This window comes from Myotis daubentonii, chromosome 2 (genome assembly GCF_963259705.1).
Source record: "Myotis daubentonii chromosome 2, mMyoDau2.1, whole genome shotgun sequence".
Taxonomy (NCBI): domain Eukaryota; kingdom Metazoa; phylum Chordata; class Mammalia; order Chiroptera; family Vespertilionidae; genus Myotis; species Myotis daubentonii.
This window is the reverse complement of record NC_081841.1, coordinates 42,283,873-42,306,166: the sequence shown is the minus strand read 5'-3', so window position 1 is coordinate 42,306,166 and position 22,294 is coordinate 42,283,873. Positions and strand designations below refer to the sequence as shown.

The 22,294-nt window shown below is 36.6% G+C and overlaps 1 protein-coding gene across 1 annotated transcript in view; it reads left to right on the top strand.

Moving 5' to 3' along the window:
• The window catches only part of SLC2A13 (solute carrier family 2 member 13), a 293,193-nt gene extending 272,688 nt beyond the window's left edge, over nucleotides 1–20,505 (top strand). Inside the window, exons 8-10 of the mRNA XM_059682573.1 lie at nucleotides 7,317–7,438; nucleotides 7,568–7,720; nucleotides 15,411–20,505. Coding sequence (XP_059538556.1) covers nucleotides 7,317–7,438; nucleotides 7,568–7,720; nucleotides 15,411–15,637 — 502 coding nt within the window. The 3' untranslated portion in view covers nucleotides 15,638–20,505. The remainder of the gene's footprint in view (nucleotides 1–7,316; nucleotides 7,439–7,567; nucleotides 7,721–15,410) is intronic.
• The last annotated feature ends 1,789 nt before the right edge of the window (nucleotides 20,506–22,294 follow it).

Below are 22,294 nucleotides of genomic sequence, written 5' to 3'. Positions count from 1 at the left end.
GTGTGTGTGTGTGTGTGTGTGTGTGAAATATAAAAACTCCCCTCTCACCTGCCATTTTTTTCTGTGTATCTAGTCATTTTAATTGGCTCATAGCTTATAGTAAATGATTATTGAATGATGGAATGAGTGAATATTTATATTCATCTATTCTAGTGTTTATTCTCCAACCTTGAACACAATAAACATTTATTTGTTGAAATAATTAATCAAAGGAGTAATTACTTGGAATTAAAATATATGTAACTATATTAAATATCTGCTGTAGACTATCAAAGTATATAATGATTCACATGAAAAATAAAGTAAATATTACATTACTAATTATCTTCTTACCTAAAAGGTTCAGTGTTTTATTGTGACATTGTCAAATGGTGAAAATGAGTTATTCATTTAACATATATTTATTGAGCCCCAACTGTGTGCTGGCTGTTATGCTGGCCCACAAGACTTGGGGTGATGGTAGTGAGTGAAGGGCAGGGGTGCCAGGTGAGGCTGGAGAAGGAGGCAGACTGTCCCCGTGTACAACATAGCCATTCGACATCTATAAGTAGACTAGATTTTAATGGACCTGTGAAGGTATATATTCACCCAGATGGTAGGAAAACCATTTTTGATTTAGACAGAACCAGCATTATTTATGGTTTAGCGATAGGGGCCATGACTCGGAGTGTGAGTGGCTTGTAGAAGCTGGAAAGACAAAGAAATTAGTTCCCCTTAGAGCCCCGGGAAGGAACACACACACATTCTTGAAGGATTGAGACACATCTCTGTTTTATGATTTTGTTTCATTGCCAATAATCAGTATGGTGTTTCAGAAGTTTCAGTAGAAACCAGGAAGTGAGAAAAAGGCAATTGCAGTTAAAATGCTTATAAAGCTATTATGTTTTCACTTTGCAGAAATTTGAGATAATGGCCTTACAGTTAATAGTTTTATGATAATGTCTTTCCATCTCTTCATTGTTGACTAAATTGTGTCAATAACTAGTGGCACAATTTATTTTTTAAGTAATTGCTGAGATATTCTGTATGTATTTTCATCCTCTATGCAACTTCTGGGGAAATACTTTTAATTCCTTAATGACATGGCTGTATCAGATACAGTCATTATGGCTCCGAGTTTCAGAATAGGTATAAGACTGCTTGACACTGCCATCTTCCTGCATTAGCATCACTGCTCCCCTTGTAATACACGTGTAGTGTTGCCATCACTGCCCTCATCTCAGTTACCTAGCTATTGAGATAGGTATGAGATGTTTTCACTTCCAGCTCAGATAAGCATCGTTCCTATTCTAATTATCGTGTTGTGCTTTGGGGCAAAATAGGTACTGAGTCCAAAGAGAATGTACAAGACACAGAGGCCCAGGTCTGCCAAGTGCTGCTCATTTTAATTCCTACTGCTCTGTGAAAGCAATTTATTCCACTCATTTGGATATAGATTTTAGTGACATACATTAGCACTGACATTAAGGCAGAATTCTGACTTAAGGGAGACTTCAATCAGAATTTTTATCTCATTTTCCATTTAAATTCCACAAAAAGCAAGGCAGCTTGAAGAGAGGTTTTCATATATGCATGAACTAGTCTGAGGATTACATTGAAGGAAAAAGAAACAAAGAAGACTGGGTTTCAGACGCTTCCTCTGCTGTGCAGTCTTGGGAAAGTCACTGTATTTCTGAAAGACGTGTCTCGTGCCAACTGGGAGTAACGATGCTAATTCTTTGGATTATTATGGGAATTACGGTAAATGCGTTCATGTATAAGGTGCTTTGTATATGATGAAACTTCATACAAATATTAGTCAGTTTCATCAAGTGAAGATTTACAGCTACCCAAGGACATTGCTGTTGCGAGCACAGCTTCCATAAAGAACCCCCGAAACTCAGACTTGATGGAAGGCAGCTGGAGAAGGGGCCGGAGAGAGCAGTAGATGGAAGGCAGCAGTAGGTCAGCTACATTCATTCCCAGGCACCTGCAAGTAAAACCAGTGAGGGAGGGCTGTAGCGATGGAAAGAAAATCAAGTCAGAGCCCTCGTGAGGTTTGAAACTCTTAAACCTTGAGATGCGCAGATGGCTTTCACAATGCTTGGTGAGGGAGCATCTTTCCTGTACAGCCATAGGCAGTGACTTATTAAGTAGAGATTCATTTCTTAGACTAAAAAAATTGATAACAAATATCTGTCTTCTCTAATACTTACAATAGAATGGGAAAACTGTTGTCAGATGTCCAAAGATTAGCTTAATGGGAACTGATGAAAGTATTCTTATTGAACAAGCATTTGTTGATCACTGATATTATGTAAAATGTGCTAATATTGACCTATGAAGCTCAGGGAGTGAAGAGGGAGACAGAAAGGCTGTGTCCTCACTGGACAAAGGTCCCAGGTAATGCAAGAGAGTAGAAGTCAGGAAGGAGCGCGAACCCTCAGTGTGGAAAAACGCTGGGTCTCTGATTGGAACTGAGAAGGATGGTATAACACCATCATGAGATCTTGCCACAGCAGTCACATGAGGCCAGTCCTAATCTCGTTCCAAAGAAATAACTTTGGTCCCATTCCAAATTATATTGATTTCATTTACTTTGGTATTTTTATGTTTGAAGCTAGCCAACATAGTAATAAATAATTTAGGTACAATGAAATATATATATATATATATAACTTATAAAAACTTCAGTAATTCATTTTATAAAATGCCTTTTAAGGCTCCAAATTTCTAATGCTTTCAAAAGTTAACCATGTCGATGATTTCATTATCTCAATAATATGAAGGTTTTGTTTTTACTAGAAAACAATAGTAGTTAACAAAATAATAATTTTTTGCACTTGCCTTTTTGTGACCGTCCTGCAGGACACCATAGAACATTAAAACGGGAGGGAAAGGCGAGACCATAGAAAAACATCTCAGGCCAAGATCATCACGTGGCCTGCACACTGCCCTTCTTTTCCAGAATGACTCAACTGCAGACATGTTAGTTTAAATGTTGCCACCCTTGACGTTTGTTTCATGTCAGATTATTATATAGGAATTATGCCAGTGAACAGAAATTAAAGCGTGTGAGTAGTAACGAGTCAAGTTTGTATGGTAACTTTTGCTGGTGCTTTGTTGGGATGCCCACAAATCGAAATTTCCCATCATCTTAGTGATCTGATGGATGGGCCTGTATATCTTTATTTCTCCTCTGAAAAGAGCGAAGGTTTCCTCTTCTAGGGAGATACTCCATCCTTTTCTAGGTACCTCTCCACCACCACTCGCAGACTAGTAATCAGATCATAAATCCTGGGGCACTCATTTTGTTTTGAGGTGGTACCTTCATGATCTTGCTCAAAGAAATCGCAGTCCTGCATCAGGGATTGGAGATGAAATCGTGCCTCACTGATACTTCTCAGTAATGATTGGCAGGTAAAGCCTGAGCAGTGGACCCACTAGAGGAAGAGGAGACGAGTCGCACCAGAAGCAGTAAGCCTTCCCTTCCCTCTCCAAAAGCCTAGATCTCTTATAAACTCTTTTGGGAAGGGGGCAAAGTTCTGTAGGTTTTGCAATGAGCAAAATTAGACAGAATTTGAAGTTTTGTGTTATTAGCTACAGGTGGTATTTCCTCCCATCCCTCATATATGAACCTGAAGCGGTTAAATAGTTTCATCATAGTGAATAAAGGCACAACACAAGAAGCATGTGCTGTGTAGGAGGCAAGGAGTAAATTACCAGTGGTTCACTGTGGCAAGAGCAGTTGCACTATTTTGTTCCTTTGGTTATTTCCTTGGCTTAAGACTCTTTGGATATCTGATGAAGAGGTACCACAAAGTCATAGGCACAGATAGCTCTACATGTGAACTAGTTTGCGGGTGGGTGTTGAGTAGGCAAGGGAGAGTGGTTCCATATTCCAAGAGAACTGTTGCTTCCTAGATGTGTTATTACAGGAAGCACTGTGGGTTCTATTACTGGAACGGGCTGATCATTTATTTGGTCTGCATGTCAGGTGTTAGTCTAGCCATTCTGCTGGTAAAGATCAGTGCTCTCCCTGTGCCACAATGGGACAGATGTCGCCTGCTTGCGACCTGCCGCTCTGTCCATGGAAGTGCCCTTTGAGCAGCTCCTGTGATTGTAGTTGTTTTTGCTTTTGCTCCAGGATGTGGTGAGAAAGTGGCCCCAGCAGAGAGCATGGCATCTTCTAATCCCAACCCACACACTGACGTCAAAGTGTTTGTGTTCTTTCTCCAGAGCACTCTGTTCTTCCGCCAGCAGTCGCTAAGCTGGGCAAACGTGGGTATTCTGCAGTAACATTTGGAATATACATTTTTTTTCAGTTGAGATTTCTAGTGTTTCTATTTTAAAGGTCAGGGGTGATGTCACAGGCTTAGTCATCAACTGTCTGCGCACCACAGAGTGTGTACCCCTCTCCAGTCAGCACCTGCAGTTCTTTTAACATCAGCATGAGGATGAGGAGTTCCTAGGCCTTTTACGCATATAAACATGTATATATATATATATATATATATATATATATATATATATATATATATATATATATGTGGCCAGATAGTGAAAAGCCACATCAGAGCAAGCACAGAGCTTACCTGAAAATGTGCTAATTCCCATCATTCCCGCAAGAGGTCAGGCAAGGAACTTCCATAATAATGGATGAAAACAGTAAGTAGAATTGTTCAGTGAATTGTAGTGATTTGCTTGTTTGTAAGCATTCCCTCCCTAGAAGCCTACCTTTCTGGGTTTTTTTTTGCTTTTTCCCCACCTGGCCTCTCCCCTTGTTTCCCTTCCCTCCCTTTTCCTTCCCCACCCCCTTCTTTCTTCTTTTCTCATTTTAATATCTTCGTAACTCAGAAGACTCTTTGTTTGGAAATGAAGGTGGAGGGTAATTAATCAGGAAATTTCTGATGCTGTTTTCTACTCAAAGCTAAATGCAAATATGAAGGCTTCAGTCATCATTCAGTGGCCACTTACATCTGTAGAGAGTACTCAGATGGACTAGGGCAGTGGTCGGCAAACTCATTAGTCAACAGAGCCAAATATCAACAGTACAACGATTGAAATTTCTTTTGAGCCGCATTTTTTAAACTTAAACTATATAGGTAGGTACATTGTTATTAACTTAATTAGGGTACTCCTAAGGCTTAGGAAGAGCCACACTCAAGGGGCCAAAGAGCCGCATGTGGTTCCTGAGCCGCAGTTTGCCGACCACGGGACTAGAGGTTGAGATTTAAGAAAGTGGGGATACAAAATGACTATTCTTTTGGCAAAACTTAAGTAAATTGCTGTCTTTGTGCAGAGCAGTTAACACTGTATTTAATCTTTGAGACAAGTCTATTAGGAACTCTTGCCTCTGATAAGTGGCCAAACCAAGACACAAAACCATGCAGCCTGATCCAGACCCTGTGGCCTTAACCCTGGTGCTGTGTGGCCTGGGATCAGAGCCCAGGATAGGATAATGCAGAGCACTGGGTGGTGACCGTATGAATGAGGAAAATGGAAGGCACTGAGAGGGAGGCACACACTCAGTGGTACGCAGACAGCTGATGACTAAGACCATGACAGGTGAGTAGGCGGCATCTGTATTAGTCTTGAGGGCCGATTTTGACGGTGGTGATCAGGTGAGTTTTCCTTTCATAGAGGATTGAGGTGAGTAGCCGCTGGGGCTGGAAAGCAGGTTGAGAAAATACGTAGTCTAGTGTAGTTGGAGAGGGAGATCTGCACAGGCTGCAGCCAGGTTTTGCCAGCCCCATTTCACAGGCAGTTGGGATAAAGGGGGGTGGGGGGAGTGTTGAGCAGCTTTGTGGCAAGAGCTCTAGAGGGCACAACTTAATGAGGCATAGTTTGAAGAAAGGAATGCTAGAAGCAGGAAGAATAATTAGGAGACTGTATTTTTTTATTGCAGCATAACAGTATTACCACAAACTTAGCAGCTTTAAACAGCACATGTATTCTGTCACTGTTTCTGCGTCAGGAGTCCAGGCACTGCTTAACTAGGTTCTCACCGTAGGGTTTAAGTCTGTAATCAACGTGTTCATTGGGTTTTATTTCTGAGGTAGGTACCAGGAGCGTCCTTAGTAGTTTCATCTGAGGCTCAAGTAGGAAAGATGAGCTTTTTTGGCAGAATTCAGTAACTTCTATACAAGGACTTCAGTTTCTTGCTAGCTGCCCACCCACGGCTATCTCAGCTCCTGCAGACTGTTTCTCCATGAGCACCCACACTGGGATCCACACATGCTGGCCTGCCTTTCAGTGCCAGCAAGGAAGTGAGACACTTCAGCTAAACTATAACCCCGCATATCTAATCACCTGTGTCCTGTCACCTTTCCACATTCTGTCAGAAGTCAGTCACAGGTCACTCCCACACTCAAGGGGAGAGGACTGTCCAAGACCATGAACATCAGAAAACACAGATCTTAGAGAGGCTGCTCTGGTGACAGACAAATGTAGTTGATGACATACTCAGGAGTGTGAACTGAGGTGGTATTAATGCAAATAGGAAGACTTTGTTTCAACAATTATGTCTCCGGCCCAGCCAGCGTGGTGCAGTAGTTAAGCGTTGACCTATGAACCAGGAGGTCGGGGTTTGATTCCTGGTCAGGGCATATGCCCGGGTTGTGGGTTCGGTCCCCAGTGTGGAGTGTGAAGGAGGCAGCTGATCAATGATTCTCTTTCACTCACCCTTCCTCTCTGAAATCAATATATTTTTTTAAAGAATATGTCTGAGAAATAAAATGATTTCTTCCTATCCCACATGAAGTTCTTTGTATACCTTATCTCATGTAAACCTCAAAATACCTCTTTTAGGTAACAGGAGAATCCTTAGTTCACAGATGAGGACACAGGCTTTGTAAAGCTAAGTGCCTATATCACATACATCCTCGCTTCAAGTCTGGGGTCTCAACCTAGATTTGAACGTAAGATGTCAGTCCCAGAGCTCAAATTCTTAGCTATTTTTCTTTACTTGGACTTAAAAAGTATAGAGGATTTAAACACAGATCAATACCTTTTCATGTACCTACTGGCCATCTGTATGTCTTCTTTGTAATGTGCATATTCAGATCCTCTGCCCATTTTTTAAATTGGATTGTTCAGGGTTCTTTTGCTATGAGTTGTATGCACAGAGTATTTCTATGTGTTGCTCTTAAATTATATTCACTTATATGTGAGCTTGCATTTAATATTTAAATCTTAATTTTTTTCAAGAAAAACATTGGACCTTTTTCTTTAATTATGTCAAGGAACTTCCAAATATGTCGTAGGTGATGACATTAAATTTCTACAACTATGTCCTAAAACACTAAGTTAAATATTTATATTGCATTATTTTTCAGGTGTGAAAATGAAACCAAATTCAAAACAGAAGAAGTATTTTGGGCATATAACTTCTGCCCTACTCCATATTCTTGGACTGCACTTCTGGGCCTTATTTTATATCTCGTTTTCTTCGCACCTGGTAAGCAAGCCTTCATTGTTATTGTTGTGTTTATTAAATTGTCTCCTCTTAGAAGAGACAAGCTACTTTTTTTAAAAAAAAGATCCTTACATATTGCTTTACTGAAATTTAAAAATTTGTATTTCTCAGGAATGGGACCAATGCCTTGGACTGTGAATTCTGAAATATATCCTCTTTGGGCAAGAAGTACAGGAAATGCATGTTCATCTGGAATAAATTGGATTTTCAATGTTCTGGTTTCACTGACATTTTTACACACAGCAGAGTATCTTACATATTATGGTAAGAGCATTTTATTTCCTACTCTATTGTTAGATATGATTGAAAGACTATATTGTTACATTTTTGCTGTTACGTTTCTGTGATGTGTTCCTGTTCTCCCAAGTCCTTGGAAATGCACCTGGGACAGGTGAAAGGAGCTGTCCTGTCCCAAGCAGCACCGCTTCAGTCCCTCAGTGCTATGTAGCCCACCCACCTTCCCAGCCCAAGCGCCTCCCCGCTGTCCCCGTTGGAATCTCCACAGCGTGGCTTTGTTTCATGCAGAAACATAACAGAGAATGGTAGCAAGATGTGGGCAGGGAGTCCAGGCTAATGCTTGAAGATGGCCCAGGACAGTGACAGAGTCCTGTCCAGAGTGGAATCCGAGTAGAGCGGAAAGCAGCCTCCCGCTGTATCACTCTGCTTTCCGGCCGGGGCACGGGCATATGGTGTCCACAGAGACCAGCACTCACACACTGCCAGGACTGCGAACATGTCCAAAATGTTAAGTAAAAATGTGTGGGGACTGTAACTCAAAATATTGGGAAGGGACTGAGTTAAGGGAAGACCTTGGGAAGGTCCATTTTTACTAAAGTGAAGACTGTCTTTTCAGCAAGAGGATTTCTTCACTGTATGTTTACAAGTTGTACTAGGATTCTAAGGGATAAAATAGGTTTTCATTCTAATCTCGCAAGCCTCTATGGTGAATATGGAAGGCCTACTGCTCCAGGGGTGGGCAAACTTTTTGACTCGAGGGCCACAATGGGTTCTTAAACTGGACCAGAGGGCCGGAACAAAAGCATGGATGGAGTGTTTGTGTGAACTAATACATGTTAACACTGCTGCTGGTGAAGGAGTGGAGGGGAAAGCAAGAGAACCCTCCGCTCTTTTGGCTCCGTGGGCCGGATAGAACAGCCGAATGGGCCAGATCCGGCCCGCGGGCCGTAGTTTGCCCATGGCTGGCTTAGACCATTCGCTAATCACCTTCCCATCACTCACCGCATCCCATGCTCTGGACCAGCTGTCGCCAACTGGTGGTCCGAAAGGTTGGCAATCACTGGTTTAAGGAAACCTCTGGAGCAGCAGTCGCCAACCGGTAGCGTCTGCTGCTCTGGGCACTTCTTTCTTTTTGCAAGGACAGGTTTATTTGCCAGCCCCATATCCCCAACCATAAATTCCTTGAGCTCAGGCCAGGACTAGGCCTTGTTCACCATTATATTCCCAGTAGCTTCCAAGGCATCTTATTTATTTGATAAGCCTCAGAAGTGATGCTTGAATGACTAACTGCACAGATGAATTTTGTAGATGAATATGAGAAACATAAAAATCTATTCCTCCTTTCTTCTAAACATGCTGAATTGCTATTTAACTTTATTATCTTTATAAAACTCTTCTCTCTCCCAATCAACATTTAGAAATATTTATTTTTTTGGAAAGGAAATACACAGGCCTTTCAAACTGGATATATATTAAATATATTCCACTTTATCCCATTTGGCAATTAAAATTTATCAAAGTTCATAAACTTATCTTCCGGGCACCATAAACATTAGCACAATAAATATTTACCCATATTTGCTGATTCTTGAGAATGCTTAAATATTTGAAGACCTAAATGTAGACTACTCTCCTAAGAGAGCATTTTTTATAGAAAGGATAGACCAAATAATAAAAGTCTACATGGTAAGACTTTTGATAGCAAACCTCCGCTTCCTTGAATTTATGTTGCCAGGAAAACATGAGGCAACAGAAGTAAACTTTAAATGGGGCATAGCCAGGCTTCTTTCAAACATCGGTTAGCAGAGCTCTCTGCTTTTTGCATTAAGTCGAGCTTCTATCATGTGAGCGCACTGGTCCATTCGGTCTACTGCTGGCTAACAGTAGAGCAACAGTTCAGGTGAGTCCTTCCTGTTTGTTGATCCACATTTTAATCTACATGTTATATGTTAATATTCCTGATTTAACAAATACATACCACAATGATGTAGGTCTCTGAAAATACCAGGTCTTTTCTTATTTCCTCCCTTTTTTGTTTCATACCTCAAATTTTGATTCCTTCCAAAACTATACTGCTTAGGTAGTCTTCCTTAGACCCCATTCATCAATGTCTATTACTAAAAATTATCATTAAAAATGTCACCAGTATTCCATTTTATGTGGAGCATGTGTGACTAAACTGATCCCTTGGAGAGCATTACAATCAGACATGGTCTTTGATTCCTCGTTTTGTGTAATTCAATTAAATATTTATTTTAATTTGAAACTTAATATAGGACTCTAATAAAATTTTCTTCAGAATCAAGCTGCGGAATAGCTGCACTGTTTAACAATCCTGACAGACTCTGTAGAGGCTTTTTTATTTACATTATGATAGTTACATAACTGACTTGCCCATTATGTGAAACAGATCACAGCCTCCTGAGCCTCCTCACACCTCTAGTTTAACCACAGGTCTCACCAGGTGAAGACCACTTACACACCTTTGGCATTTGCCTGCTTTAGATTCCTCAAATCTTATAAAAGGATCTTGTATTTCAATAGAGCTTCCTTGATATTATTTGCTTCAGGAATTTTCCCAGTCCATCAAATTGTTTTAGCACTGTCAGATTTGATTAGTCATTTCTAATCATGCCACCACTCCTAAATTGTGAGAGATGATGAATAGTTCCTCAATATTATATTTAGTAAACCCAAACTAGGTTTGCTCTGTTACAGGAGTTCAGCAGCCTGGTTTAGTCTAAAATACTTCATATGTTCCTATATCACCAGCATCATGATCACCGTCCTTTCTTTGTCCTTCTCCACTAAAGATTCCGTTTCTATTCTTAACTCCACAGTTTTGATTATCTATAATCAAAACACAGGATTTCATCTCCTTTCTCAAAAAGCTAGCTTGCTAGTATCACCTTTTTAATGAAAACATTTCCAATTCATTAGTCATACTAAATCTTACTCTGCTCTATCTCTAACAGCAACTCTTCTTCCCTTGTCATTTATAGAATTTAGTAATGCTACCACTTTTTTGAGCAACTAACATCCAAAATTCTAATAGGCATGTAACATACATTGTTTCTATTATTTTTTTAAAATTTCAGTATAGTTGATAAAATTACATCAGTTGTATTAGTTTCAGATGCACAATGATTCAACATTTTTATACCTTACAGTGTGATCACCCACTAATTCTAGTGATCATCTGTCACTGTACAACATTATATTATTGACTATATTCCCTTTTCACCCATCTCCGTACCCCTCCCAACCATCTTTCGGTCTCTGTTTCTATAAATCTGCTTTTGTTTTGTTTGTCTGTAGTTTTTTAGATTCCACATATAAGTGAAACTATAGGTATTTGTATTTCTCAACCTGTGGGTCGCAACCCCTTTGGCGGTCGAACAACCCTTTCACAGGGGTCGCCTAAGACCATCCTGCATATCAGATATTTACATTATGATTCATAACAGTAGCAACATTACAGTTATGAAGAAGCAACGAAAATAATTTATGGTTGGGTCACAACATGAGGAACTGTATTTAAAGGGCCAGAAGGTTGAGAACCACTGCTCTAGATCCATCCATGTTGTTGCAATTGGCAAGATTTCATTATTTTTATTGCTGTGTAATATTCCACTGTGTGTGTACATATACCCTATCTTCTTTATCTACTCATCTATAGATGGACACCTAAGTTCCTTTCATATGGCTGTTGTAAATAATGCTGCAGTGAACATAAAGGTGCATATATCTTTTTGGATTAATATTTTGGATTTCTTCAGATAATACTGAGAAGTGGAATTGCTGAGTCATAAGGTATTATCTAGTTTTGGGGGGAATCTCCATAATGTTTTCAGTGGCTACCCCACTTTGCAATCCTACAAACTTGGCACAAAAATTCCCTTTTCTCCACATCCTTGATGACAGAAGTTACTTGTTTACTTACCAATAATGGCCATTCTGACTGGTATATGGTAGTATCTCATTGTGGTTTTGATTTGCATTTCCCTGATGATTATCTTTTCTTATGTCTGATGGCCCATCTGTATGTCTTCTTTGAAGTAATGTCTTTTCATGGTCTCTGTTTATTGATTGGATTGTTTTCTCTGTATGAGCTTCTTACATCTTTTGGATATACCATTTGTGAATATATTCTCCCATGCAGTAGGTTGTCTTTTTGTTTTGATGGTTTCCTTCATTATGCAGAAACTTTTTTAGTTTGACGAAGTCCCATTTGTTTATTTTTGATTTTGTTTCCCTTACTTGAGGAGACATATCCAAAAGGATATTACTCAGACTGATGTCAAATAGTTCACTACCTGTGTTTTCTTCTAGGAGTGTTATGGTTTCAGGCCTTATGTTTAAGGTTTAACCCAGTTTGAGTTTATTTTTGTATATGGTGTGAGAGAATAGTCCGGATTAATTTTTTTACATGTATCTATTCAATTTTCCCAACACAACTTGTTGAAGAGATTGTCATTACTATATGCTTACCTTCTTTTTCATAAATTAGTTCACCATATAAGCAAGGATTTATTTCTGGGCTCTCTATCCTGTTCCATTCATCTGTGTGTCTGTTTTTATGCCGGTATCATCCTGTTTTGATTATTATAGTTTTGTAGTATAATTAGAAATCAAGGAACATGGTACCTCCAACTTTGTTCTTCTTCAAACTGCTTTGGTTATTTATGGTCTTTTGTAGTTCCATATAAATTTTAGGATTATTTGTTCTAATTCTGAGAAGAATGTTCTTGGTATTTTTATAGAAATTGCATTGAGTCTGTAGATAGCTTTGGGTCATGTAACAATGTTAATCATTTAATCATTCATGTAATCAATGTTAGTCATTTTAACAATGTTAATCCTAGTCCATGAGCATGGTATATAGCCTTCCATTTATTTGTGTCCTCTTTAGTTTCTTTCTTCAGTATCTTATAGTTTTCCTATACACTAATAATGAACAATCAGAAGGGAAAATTAAGAAAACAATCCATTTACAATTGCATCAAAAATAATGAAATGCCTAGGAATAAATTTCACCAAGTAGGTCAAAGACCTATACATCATTGAAAAAAGAAATTGAAGAGGACACAAATAAATGAAAGGATTTACTAGGCTCATGGATAGAAGAATTGACATCCTTAAAATGTTCATACTACCCAAGCCTCTGCACATTCAGTGCAATCCCTATCAAAATACCAATGGCATTTTTCATAGAGCTATAAAAAATAATCCTAAAATTTACATGGACCACAAAAGGTTCTGAATAGCCAAAGCAATCTTGAGAAAGAAAAACAAAATTGGAGTTATCATTCTACCTGATATCAAATTATACTAAAAGGCTACAGTATTCAAAACAGCATAGTTTTGCCATAAACACAAACATATAGATCAGTGGAACAATATAGAGAACCTGGGGGGGGGGGGGAAACATGCCTATATGGTCAATTAATCTATGACAAAGTATGACAAAATGGAGTAAAAACAGTCAGTCTTCAACAAATGACATTAGGAAAGCTGGACAGATATTTGCAAGGAAATGAAACTGAATCATTTAAAGTATGAACCAAAACTATAAAACTCCTAAAAGAAAACATAAGCAGTAAACTCTGACATTGCTCTTAGCAATATTTTTTTGTATATGTCTCCTCAGGCAAGGTAAAAATAAAAAAATGGGACTACATCAAACTAAAAAGTTTTTGCACAGTGAAGGAAACCATCAACAAAATGAGTAGGCAACCTACTGAGTAGGAGAAGATATTTGCCAATGATACATCCTGCGTGGGATTAATATCCAAAATATGTAAAGAATTCATACCAAAAAAGAATCCCATTAAAAAATTGATAGAGGACATACATATAGCCAGTAGACAAATGAAAAGATGCTCAATATCACGAATCATCAGGGATTTCAAATTAAAACTGCCATGAGATATCACCTCACACCTGTCAGAATGGCTACCATCAATAAAACAATAGGTGTTGGAGAGCATGTGGAGAAAAGGGAACCCTCAGTGTTGGTGGAATTGTGAATTAGTGCAGCCACTATGGAAAACAGTATAGAGGTTACTAAAAATATATATAACTACCTCATGACCCAACAAGTCCACTTCATTGCAGCATTTTTTACAATAGCCAGGAAATAGAAGCAACCTAAATGCTCAACAATAGACTCATAGATTCAGAGAACAAATGATAGTTTCTAGATAGGAAGGGGTGGGCAGATGGATAAAAAAAGGTAAAGGGAATAAGAAGTACAAATTGGTAGTTATAAAAATAGTCATGGGATATAAAGTACAGCATAAGGAATATAGTCAATAATATAACATGTATGGTGTCAGATGGGTATTAGATATATCAGGATGATCACTTCGTAAGTTGTACAAATGCCTAATCACTATGCTGTATACTTGAAACTAATATAATATTGTATGTCAACTATAAGTAGAATATTTAAAAAAAATTACACCAGAAAAAAAAATTTCTTAAAAAAAATAAGCTTTGTAGTATGTCAGATGGTGCTAACTGGACTAGAGTGGTCTAAGAGAAGGCACAAGGAGACCAATTAGGAGACTATTTGCAACAGTGCAGATGAGGGAGGATGGTATCAGTACAATGGTTAGAAATGTCATCTCTCAGATTATGAAAGTAGATTCACCGGGATTTCCTGAACAGATTGGATATTGGAAGGGAGAGTGAGAAAAATGTCAAGGCTGATTCCAGACTTTGGGCATGAGAGACTGTAAGGGTAGTGTTGCCATGTACTCCGTTAAGTCCTGAAATCAGCAGTGTCATAATTTGATGTCATTGCAGAAATATAAGATAAATGAGAATGAAATTTCTCCCTCCAGCCTAGCAGATAAGAAAGACAAAATAAATGTGCATAATTATAATACTTCTTGGTTACTATGATAGGGGGCCTCAGCAAAGTGCTATGAAAACTCATAGGAAAGAAGCAGTTATCTCCAGCCAGGGAGGGAAGGGAAGACCTAAGAGCAGAAGTTATATATGAACCTGGGCTATAGTTCTTGAGTTTGGCATTACATGACTTTAGAAAAATAAATTGCATTCTATTCATAGGGTTAGAACAATTAGAATGACCTGGCTGGCAGTAATTTTTTGGTTCCATTTCAGACCACAGTTAATTATGCATCATTGACCAGAAAAAAAAGTCAAAACCAAGCCCTCTTTCCATCCTAGGCACACATATACACAGCAGGGCCTCAAATAACTTAGTTGCACTCAGTATTGTTTTGTTACTACATTGATGAGATGCAGCAAGAACAACTCTTATTTATATCAATTAGTCTATAGTAAAATTGGTTTCATTACACAGTTAACCCTTGAATAACACAATTTGAACGACAGTTCCACTTATACATGGATTTTTTAATAAGTGCATACAGTACTGTAAATGTATTGCCTTATCCTTATTATTTTCTTAATATAGTATCTTTTCTCTAGCTTACTTACTGTAAGAATACAGTATTAATACATACAACATAACAACACATGTGTTAATCAACTATGTTAACGATAAAGATTCTGGTCACACTAGGTTTAGGCTTTTAGTGAAGTTTGTGAGGAGGCAAGTTACATGTGGATTTTCAACTGCACAGGGCTCCTAACCCCACCCTTGTTCAGGAATCAACTGAATATCATCTTGCCTGAGTTCTAAGAACCTACTGAGGACTTAACTGTACATTATTTTCCATCGCAGGAGCCTTCTTCCTCTATGCTGGATTTGCTGCTGTGGGACTCCTTTTCATCTATGGCTGTCTTCCTGAGACCAAAGGGAAAAAATTAGAGGAAATTGAATCACTCTTTGACAACAGGCTCTGTACATGTGGCGCTACTGATTCTGATGAAGGGAGATATATTGAATATATCAGGGTAAAGGGAAGTAACTATCATCTTTCTGACAACGATGCTTCTGATGTGGAGTAATTTTCAACTGCTGATATATGTGGTTATTAAACAAACTTGGGAGGAAAAAGCAGCAATTGGTGACCTTACTGCCCTGCTTCTAATCTGGTTCTTTCCACAGTCCAGTTTTGGATGACTTCTTATTCTAAAATCCTTGATTAGGAGGAAGATACAATCATGTTGACACTTTTTTTCGTAAGTTGAAATGTAAAAAAATATATATTTACAGAGATTTTAAAATAATAATCATTGAACAAATGTGTGTAATTCCTTCCGAGATAGTCTAAAATGAATATTGTATTCAGTGATTTCAGTGGTATCCTTTTTTCCTAAGACCATATATAACTATTAGTGGCAATTAAGTCAGTGCTAATCTAGCTGAATCATGTATGTGATATAAAGAAGCATTCTAGGATTTGGTCTAAGATGTTTTCTATCAAAACCTGGCCTATTGGCCTAAATTTTCCAAGGACAAGTATCTTATCTGTGATCAGCTATTTGAAGGTAAATTCCATTAAGCTTTCATCAACAAATCCAAGTGCCTCCTACTTGGACACAGCTGTCTTATCTCCTCTGGATTCCACATTTTGGTTTCTCGTTCCAAGTCAGATCTTGATTGTTCTTCAGAAATTGACTCCACACAGGATCTTTTGAACATTATGAAAAGCAGGTCTTTTGGGGTATATTTTCATACATATTTTTTGCATCAGTGATAAGTGTACATTTGCACAGATAAGCTAGCAAGTTTTGATAAGTATATTTTATTGCTAGAAATGTCAGAAAGAAAAGATTTTTATGGATCCCTAATTGAGTTAGTCACTTAGGTATGGAACTATAAATATAAATAGTACTAGATCTTCAACAGCATTTCAGGGTTGGTTTTTGTACATGCCAAAATCACTTGATACTCACCACACCTTTGCACATCAATTCTTGAGTCCTATGTGTGCCTTCATTTGTGTTATATAAATAGCTGCTATCAGACTATTTCTCCCTTCTTTTATTCAAATAATTTCTGAAACAAAAAAGGAAGAAAATCAGTGACAAATAATCCTGCTATTGTTGCTATTTATTTAAATAGTGGGACTTATTTTTAAGTTATTTTAACTTTTTATTAATTTTCCTAAGGGAATTGTCACTTTTTTTTTTTTTTTTACTGAATAGTACTTGTCTTTTTTTTACTCTAAGAGCATAAACTAATTTTTTATTTTGCACACCCTTTCTCATTTTCCCTGACAATTACATCCCCTACTATCCCCCCAAAAACAACACATAGATTTGTCTGTGGATGTTTCCTTTTACTCATGTTTAACTTGAATTTTTTCCCTTCTTACCTAAAAATTGTGATTTACTATAGGACTAGATTAATGGTTCTCATATAGCACACATCTTTAAGAAATGTTGACTTTCTCCATTTCTATAATGTCTTTTCAAAGTGTTTATTGGTTTTTATGTTCCTTCATCAATGAACTCTAATTTTTGTTCTTATATATTAAGAACTATACAGTATATACAAAGTTACTTCCTAGTTCCAGTGAAATTCTGAATGACTCTTCTTTGGCCAGCTATGAGTGCATAAGTTTGATGCATTTTAACATGGCTCTAAACATCTAATAAGGTATTTTGGGGAGTGAAAAGGTGGCTATCGCTAAATTCATTGTGTTTCTGCCAGTCTCCAAGATGTTTTTTCTTCTCTTTAAGTCTGGCTTGTTCACATCACAATGTCAAAGCTGAGAATGTAGCCAAAAAGATTCATTCTCTAAGTCACCAGGGGTGCGTGATATGTGCTTTAATGGTCACTTTACTGGTAAAAAAAATTTCTCACTTTGATCATTGCATATAATAAAACATTTATTTTACAGAGTGTTTTTTTCCTTGAATTAGGTGCTTTGACAATTGATTTCCAAATAGATGTTAATATTAATTTGTCCCATAAGAGCAGATGTGATTTCATAGAGAAATTTTTTTATTCTATTGATATTTCTTATCTATGTAACATTTCATAAGGTAAAGTGAAATGGAAAGGGAAGGGTCTGTTGTATATTAAAATCAAAATATGATGGAGAGAAAAGATATTTAGACCAATAAAGTACTCACCTTAAGAATTCTTCTGATTTATCCAAATAATTGCCTCAGTTCTTCTCTTTATTATATACGTAGCCTTAACTCAGCTGGGCTGAATGCACAGTAACTTTATTAAAGGAGCAACTCAACTCTTATTTTTTTGTAAAGTAGAACATGGCCAGTTTCCCTGATATATTCAAATGGTATTTTCAACTTTATACCCATAAATGCACATTATAACAGGGAAAATTTGCCACAGTCCTCCTCAACCCCTTCTTTAAAGGACTATTTGTTATTTATATAGCGATAAAGATAACATTCCATATCTTTGAAGTACAGAACAGAGAGGCACAGTATAAGAATTATTTATAATTTTTTAAAAACAAATTACTTCAAAAGGAACCTTATACAATTAGGGATTATTTTTAGATCCAGTGAATATTTATAGTATATTAAAAATTTAATGTTTGAATTTTGAAAGTTTTTTTAAGTTCTCAGCATTATTAGCTACCACTATCAACTTGGAAACATTCTGTTTGAAATATCATCAAATATATATTTTATAGGACAATTTATATATGGTTTAACCTACCATATTAAAATGCATTAAGCATCATGTACTTAACTGAAATTATAGATCTGCTTCTAGACATGCTGCAAGTTCAACGGATTTATATTGAGTTTTAGGAAAACATAGTGAAGAAAGCTGTAACCCCTGTTAAGGCTTATTAGCTGAATGGCTGATGAGATCTGCACTAGACTTGAGAAATGTAACTTTCCATCTGCATCTGAACACTTAAGTCTAAAAGTGATGTCAGATAGGTTTTAAAGATTTGGTATTAATATTTTTCTTCAATATAAACATTCTTAATAATTTTGATTGATGCACCTTATTCAATAATTACCAAGCACATGATTTTATGTATATGTAAAATGTCTAAATTAAAAGTAGACTTAGAAAGCTTGAAATTTTGTTCCCAATCATATGCAGTAGTTAGTTCACTGATGAAAATGCTATGAGGGTAATGCTATCAAGTGCTTTCTCATAGCTTTATTTACCACTAATTAAGATTAAATATATGAATATAAATATGTTTTTTAAGTAATTCATTCTAAAACAAATCTGTTAAAGAATTTAGAAATTATTTACTCTAATTTCAAAATCAATTATCCAGTGGAAGAATGAACAGGAAAAACATAAGTTGACAACTTGTCCTTTTTCTTTTTCTTCAGAAAAATTGAAATGCATTATAATAATCCATAGATCCAGGGGGGAGATATTTTAGAAAATACTATCCATATGTTATCTAAGACAATCTCACAATCTAAATGACACTAATATAGTTTATAAATACTGGAATACAGTGAGGGGACTGAAAGGATTGTTTTGATTTCATTTCATAGGCACAGTAATTAAAAACAACATGAGATTTTATTATAATCAGATTTTTTAAACCATTCTCTTACATAAAATCTCAAATTATACTAAGCACCCAATAACTGACAGTTGTTGTGACAAGTTTTCAATTACCAAATTCAGACCTTTTCACTAACAACAAGTACAAGAATGATATACCTGGCCAGGAGCAGATAATTCATAATATGTGCTTTATAACAAAATGTATTAAATTGTGGATAAAATTTACAGCTCATGTGTAAATGCTGCCTCTAAAAAAAAAATCAGAATTGTTATGTTTTAATGTCCTGTTTTCTGTCATATTCTATTAATTTTCTTAGCCTCATGTACAGTAATGTTAATCTAATTGGTGAAGTGATTCAGGTTATAGCAGTGAATCAAAGGTTGGTTCATGCAGTTCTGGGTGGACAATCTTGCCGTTTTCTAGAAATAGCATTATTTAAAAATGCCAAACAGCTAACTGTTATCAACTCTCTTATATATTGTCTCTTAAAGAAGGAAATTTTTGTGTGCCAATAATCAGCAGAGAAATATTTTATAAGTACTAATCATGCTCAGAAATACATGAAAGAATTTTATCCAGATTTGCTTGTGAGTGTTAAACAATGTAATTCCTATAAATCGTTACTTTGTACGTATAAAATAGTCTGCTGCACTTGAGTGATTTGGTCTGTGGAATGTTAAATACCTACCTTTGTTTAGCAGTAATATTCAGATTTTTGTTTTAGACAGTTAAGTTCTTGTGTTTGTCATATCAATATAAATGAGAAAATGCAGCCTACACGTACTTAAAAGATAAAAACCAGTATTTTGTAAAGTTTTAAAATGTTAGCAAATTTTAATATTCAAGTAGCATTCCATCTCATTTCAAGGTTAAAAAAAGATGAGACTGAACTCTAGCCAAAGTAGAAAATTTATACTCTACATGTCCAAACTGGTTCTTAACATCTTTTGGACTATATTTCACTTGATGTTATAATATCTTTTATTTATAATGTTCAAAATTCTATTTAGAAGCTCTAATGTATATCTAGACTAAATCTAAACTGTTTTATGCTTTTAAAATATGTTTTCAAAGTATATATTTTATTTTTTGAGTGCATGTTATGGAGTGTTTAATATTCACATGTCTTGGCAAATCCAATATAAGTATTTATTCCTACATGTGACATGAGATATGTCTTAAAAATTATGAATATGTATAAGTTCCTTCAAAGTCATTCTAGCCTATAGCTGTATCAAAAGTATTGTATATTTTATGGAGATTTAGTGATGTATATGTAAATGTTTTTTAAGTTATTTTATTGAAGTTTATCTTTACATGAAATTAAAATCTTTTTTTAAAAAATGTGTCAGTGCCAGAACTATAAACGGAAATAAATAAAAGTTAAGACAATTCATTCTCATTGATCTTCCTTGTATTTTTGTATTTTCTCTAATTCTTGTCCCTAGATTTTGGGCTTTAGCTTACATAGTAAAAACATCTACAAAGATTTACCTCTACGTATTTATGCAATCCTTCTCATTTTAAAGATATTTTCCTATTTTGATCATGGGTAAACTCATCTTTGAAAAACATTTTATGATATCTAAAATTTTTTCCAAAGAATTATTCTAAATAATAAATATAAAACTTTAAAATGAAGTGCTTAGGAACCCTTGAAATATTTCTGGTAGTTGTCAGAACAAGATGTTTCCATGAACCACTATGTTGGGTTGACAAAAATATCTGCAGGATGACCAGTTGACAGTCCTTTTGGGACACTTTTGCTCTCCACTACCATTGTGCCCCAACTGTAGCTTTTATTAGTAACATTATGTTTGATCTGGGTGGCTACCAGACTTATTCCACAGTTAGGGTGGGCCATTCTGAGTCCAGTTATAGAAGTAGCCCAAGCAGACCCTCTCGAGACACTAGATCTATAGCTCAAAGGCTTAAAATGCAGTTGGCAACTTAACCAAGGATTCTGATGGCAGCAGGCAAGGTTAAAATACTACAGTCAAAATGACCCTTGACAATCCCATAAATTATGTATAAAGTGTCCACTCACCTGGACAACTGAATAGTGTGGTACTTATCTGAATCAGTGGTCAGAGAAGTCCTCATGTCATTGTGCAATCTTGTGGGGTAAATGTCCATTTATCAACACTACCACTTAAATTGAGAATATTTTGGTGGCTTGTCCAAGATCATACAGGAGGAAGTGGTAAACTTCTCTGCACTGACGACTCCAACAGTCTTCCTCTCGGTCCTTATTCAGAATGTCTTCTTGTCAGATCCAGGCAGAAAGATTAAAAAATAGACATTGTGAATTCCTGTATTATAACTTAAAGAGTGTGCAGAAAAAGAATCACATGCCTCATTTTAAACTGGACTACAGACACAATGCGTGAAAACCTTTCATTTGGGGATTCTTTTCCAAATACGAAGCAGTATATGGTACACTGTTTAAGAGGTCAGACTGAAGGCATATTGTCTAGGTCTGAATCCTAGCTTTCAACTTGCTGCCCAGTAACCTCAATTACACAGAGTTAGTCTATGCCTCACTTTCTTTTCTGTAAATGGAGATGTCATTACTGTCATATATGTGTTGGGGGATCATAGCAGTTAATCGTGTAAAGCACTTAGAGCAATGACATGAAGTGCTGATGACTGTGGGCTATTCTTAGTGTCATCTTCTGTATGCTGTCCCTGATGCTGCTAATGTGATCTCCAAAGTACAAGCAATGTGCTTTTAAAGTCCCTTCCTGGAAACAATTACTGGGAACAGGAGCACATGGGCTTCTTTGACATATGTCCTACAGGCTGAGTGACTGCCATAGCCAGGCTCCCTTCTGACCAGAATAGTTGGAGCTGACCTGGCTGATATCCCTCTTCCTTTCCCCATCTCTTCCATGAACATCCTTCTGAATGGCACTGTTGATAAGACAGCCTCATTGTCTCCAGATTAACAGCATTTAATGTACAGTTTCTATTTATGTGATCTCACTGTCAAGAAACAAAGTAATTTTAGAAAATTTCTGTCACCTTTCACCATTTAAAAAATAATTATTGAAACCCTCTCCAAATGAAAACTGACATTAACCCTTCACTAACTGGCTATATTGAAATTAAGTTCATATTACTATAGATGTTATGAATTTAATATGAAACATTGATAGCATTTTTACATATATTTCATGTACTTTACATTTAC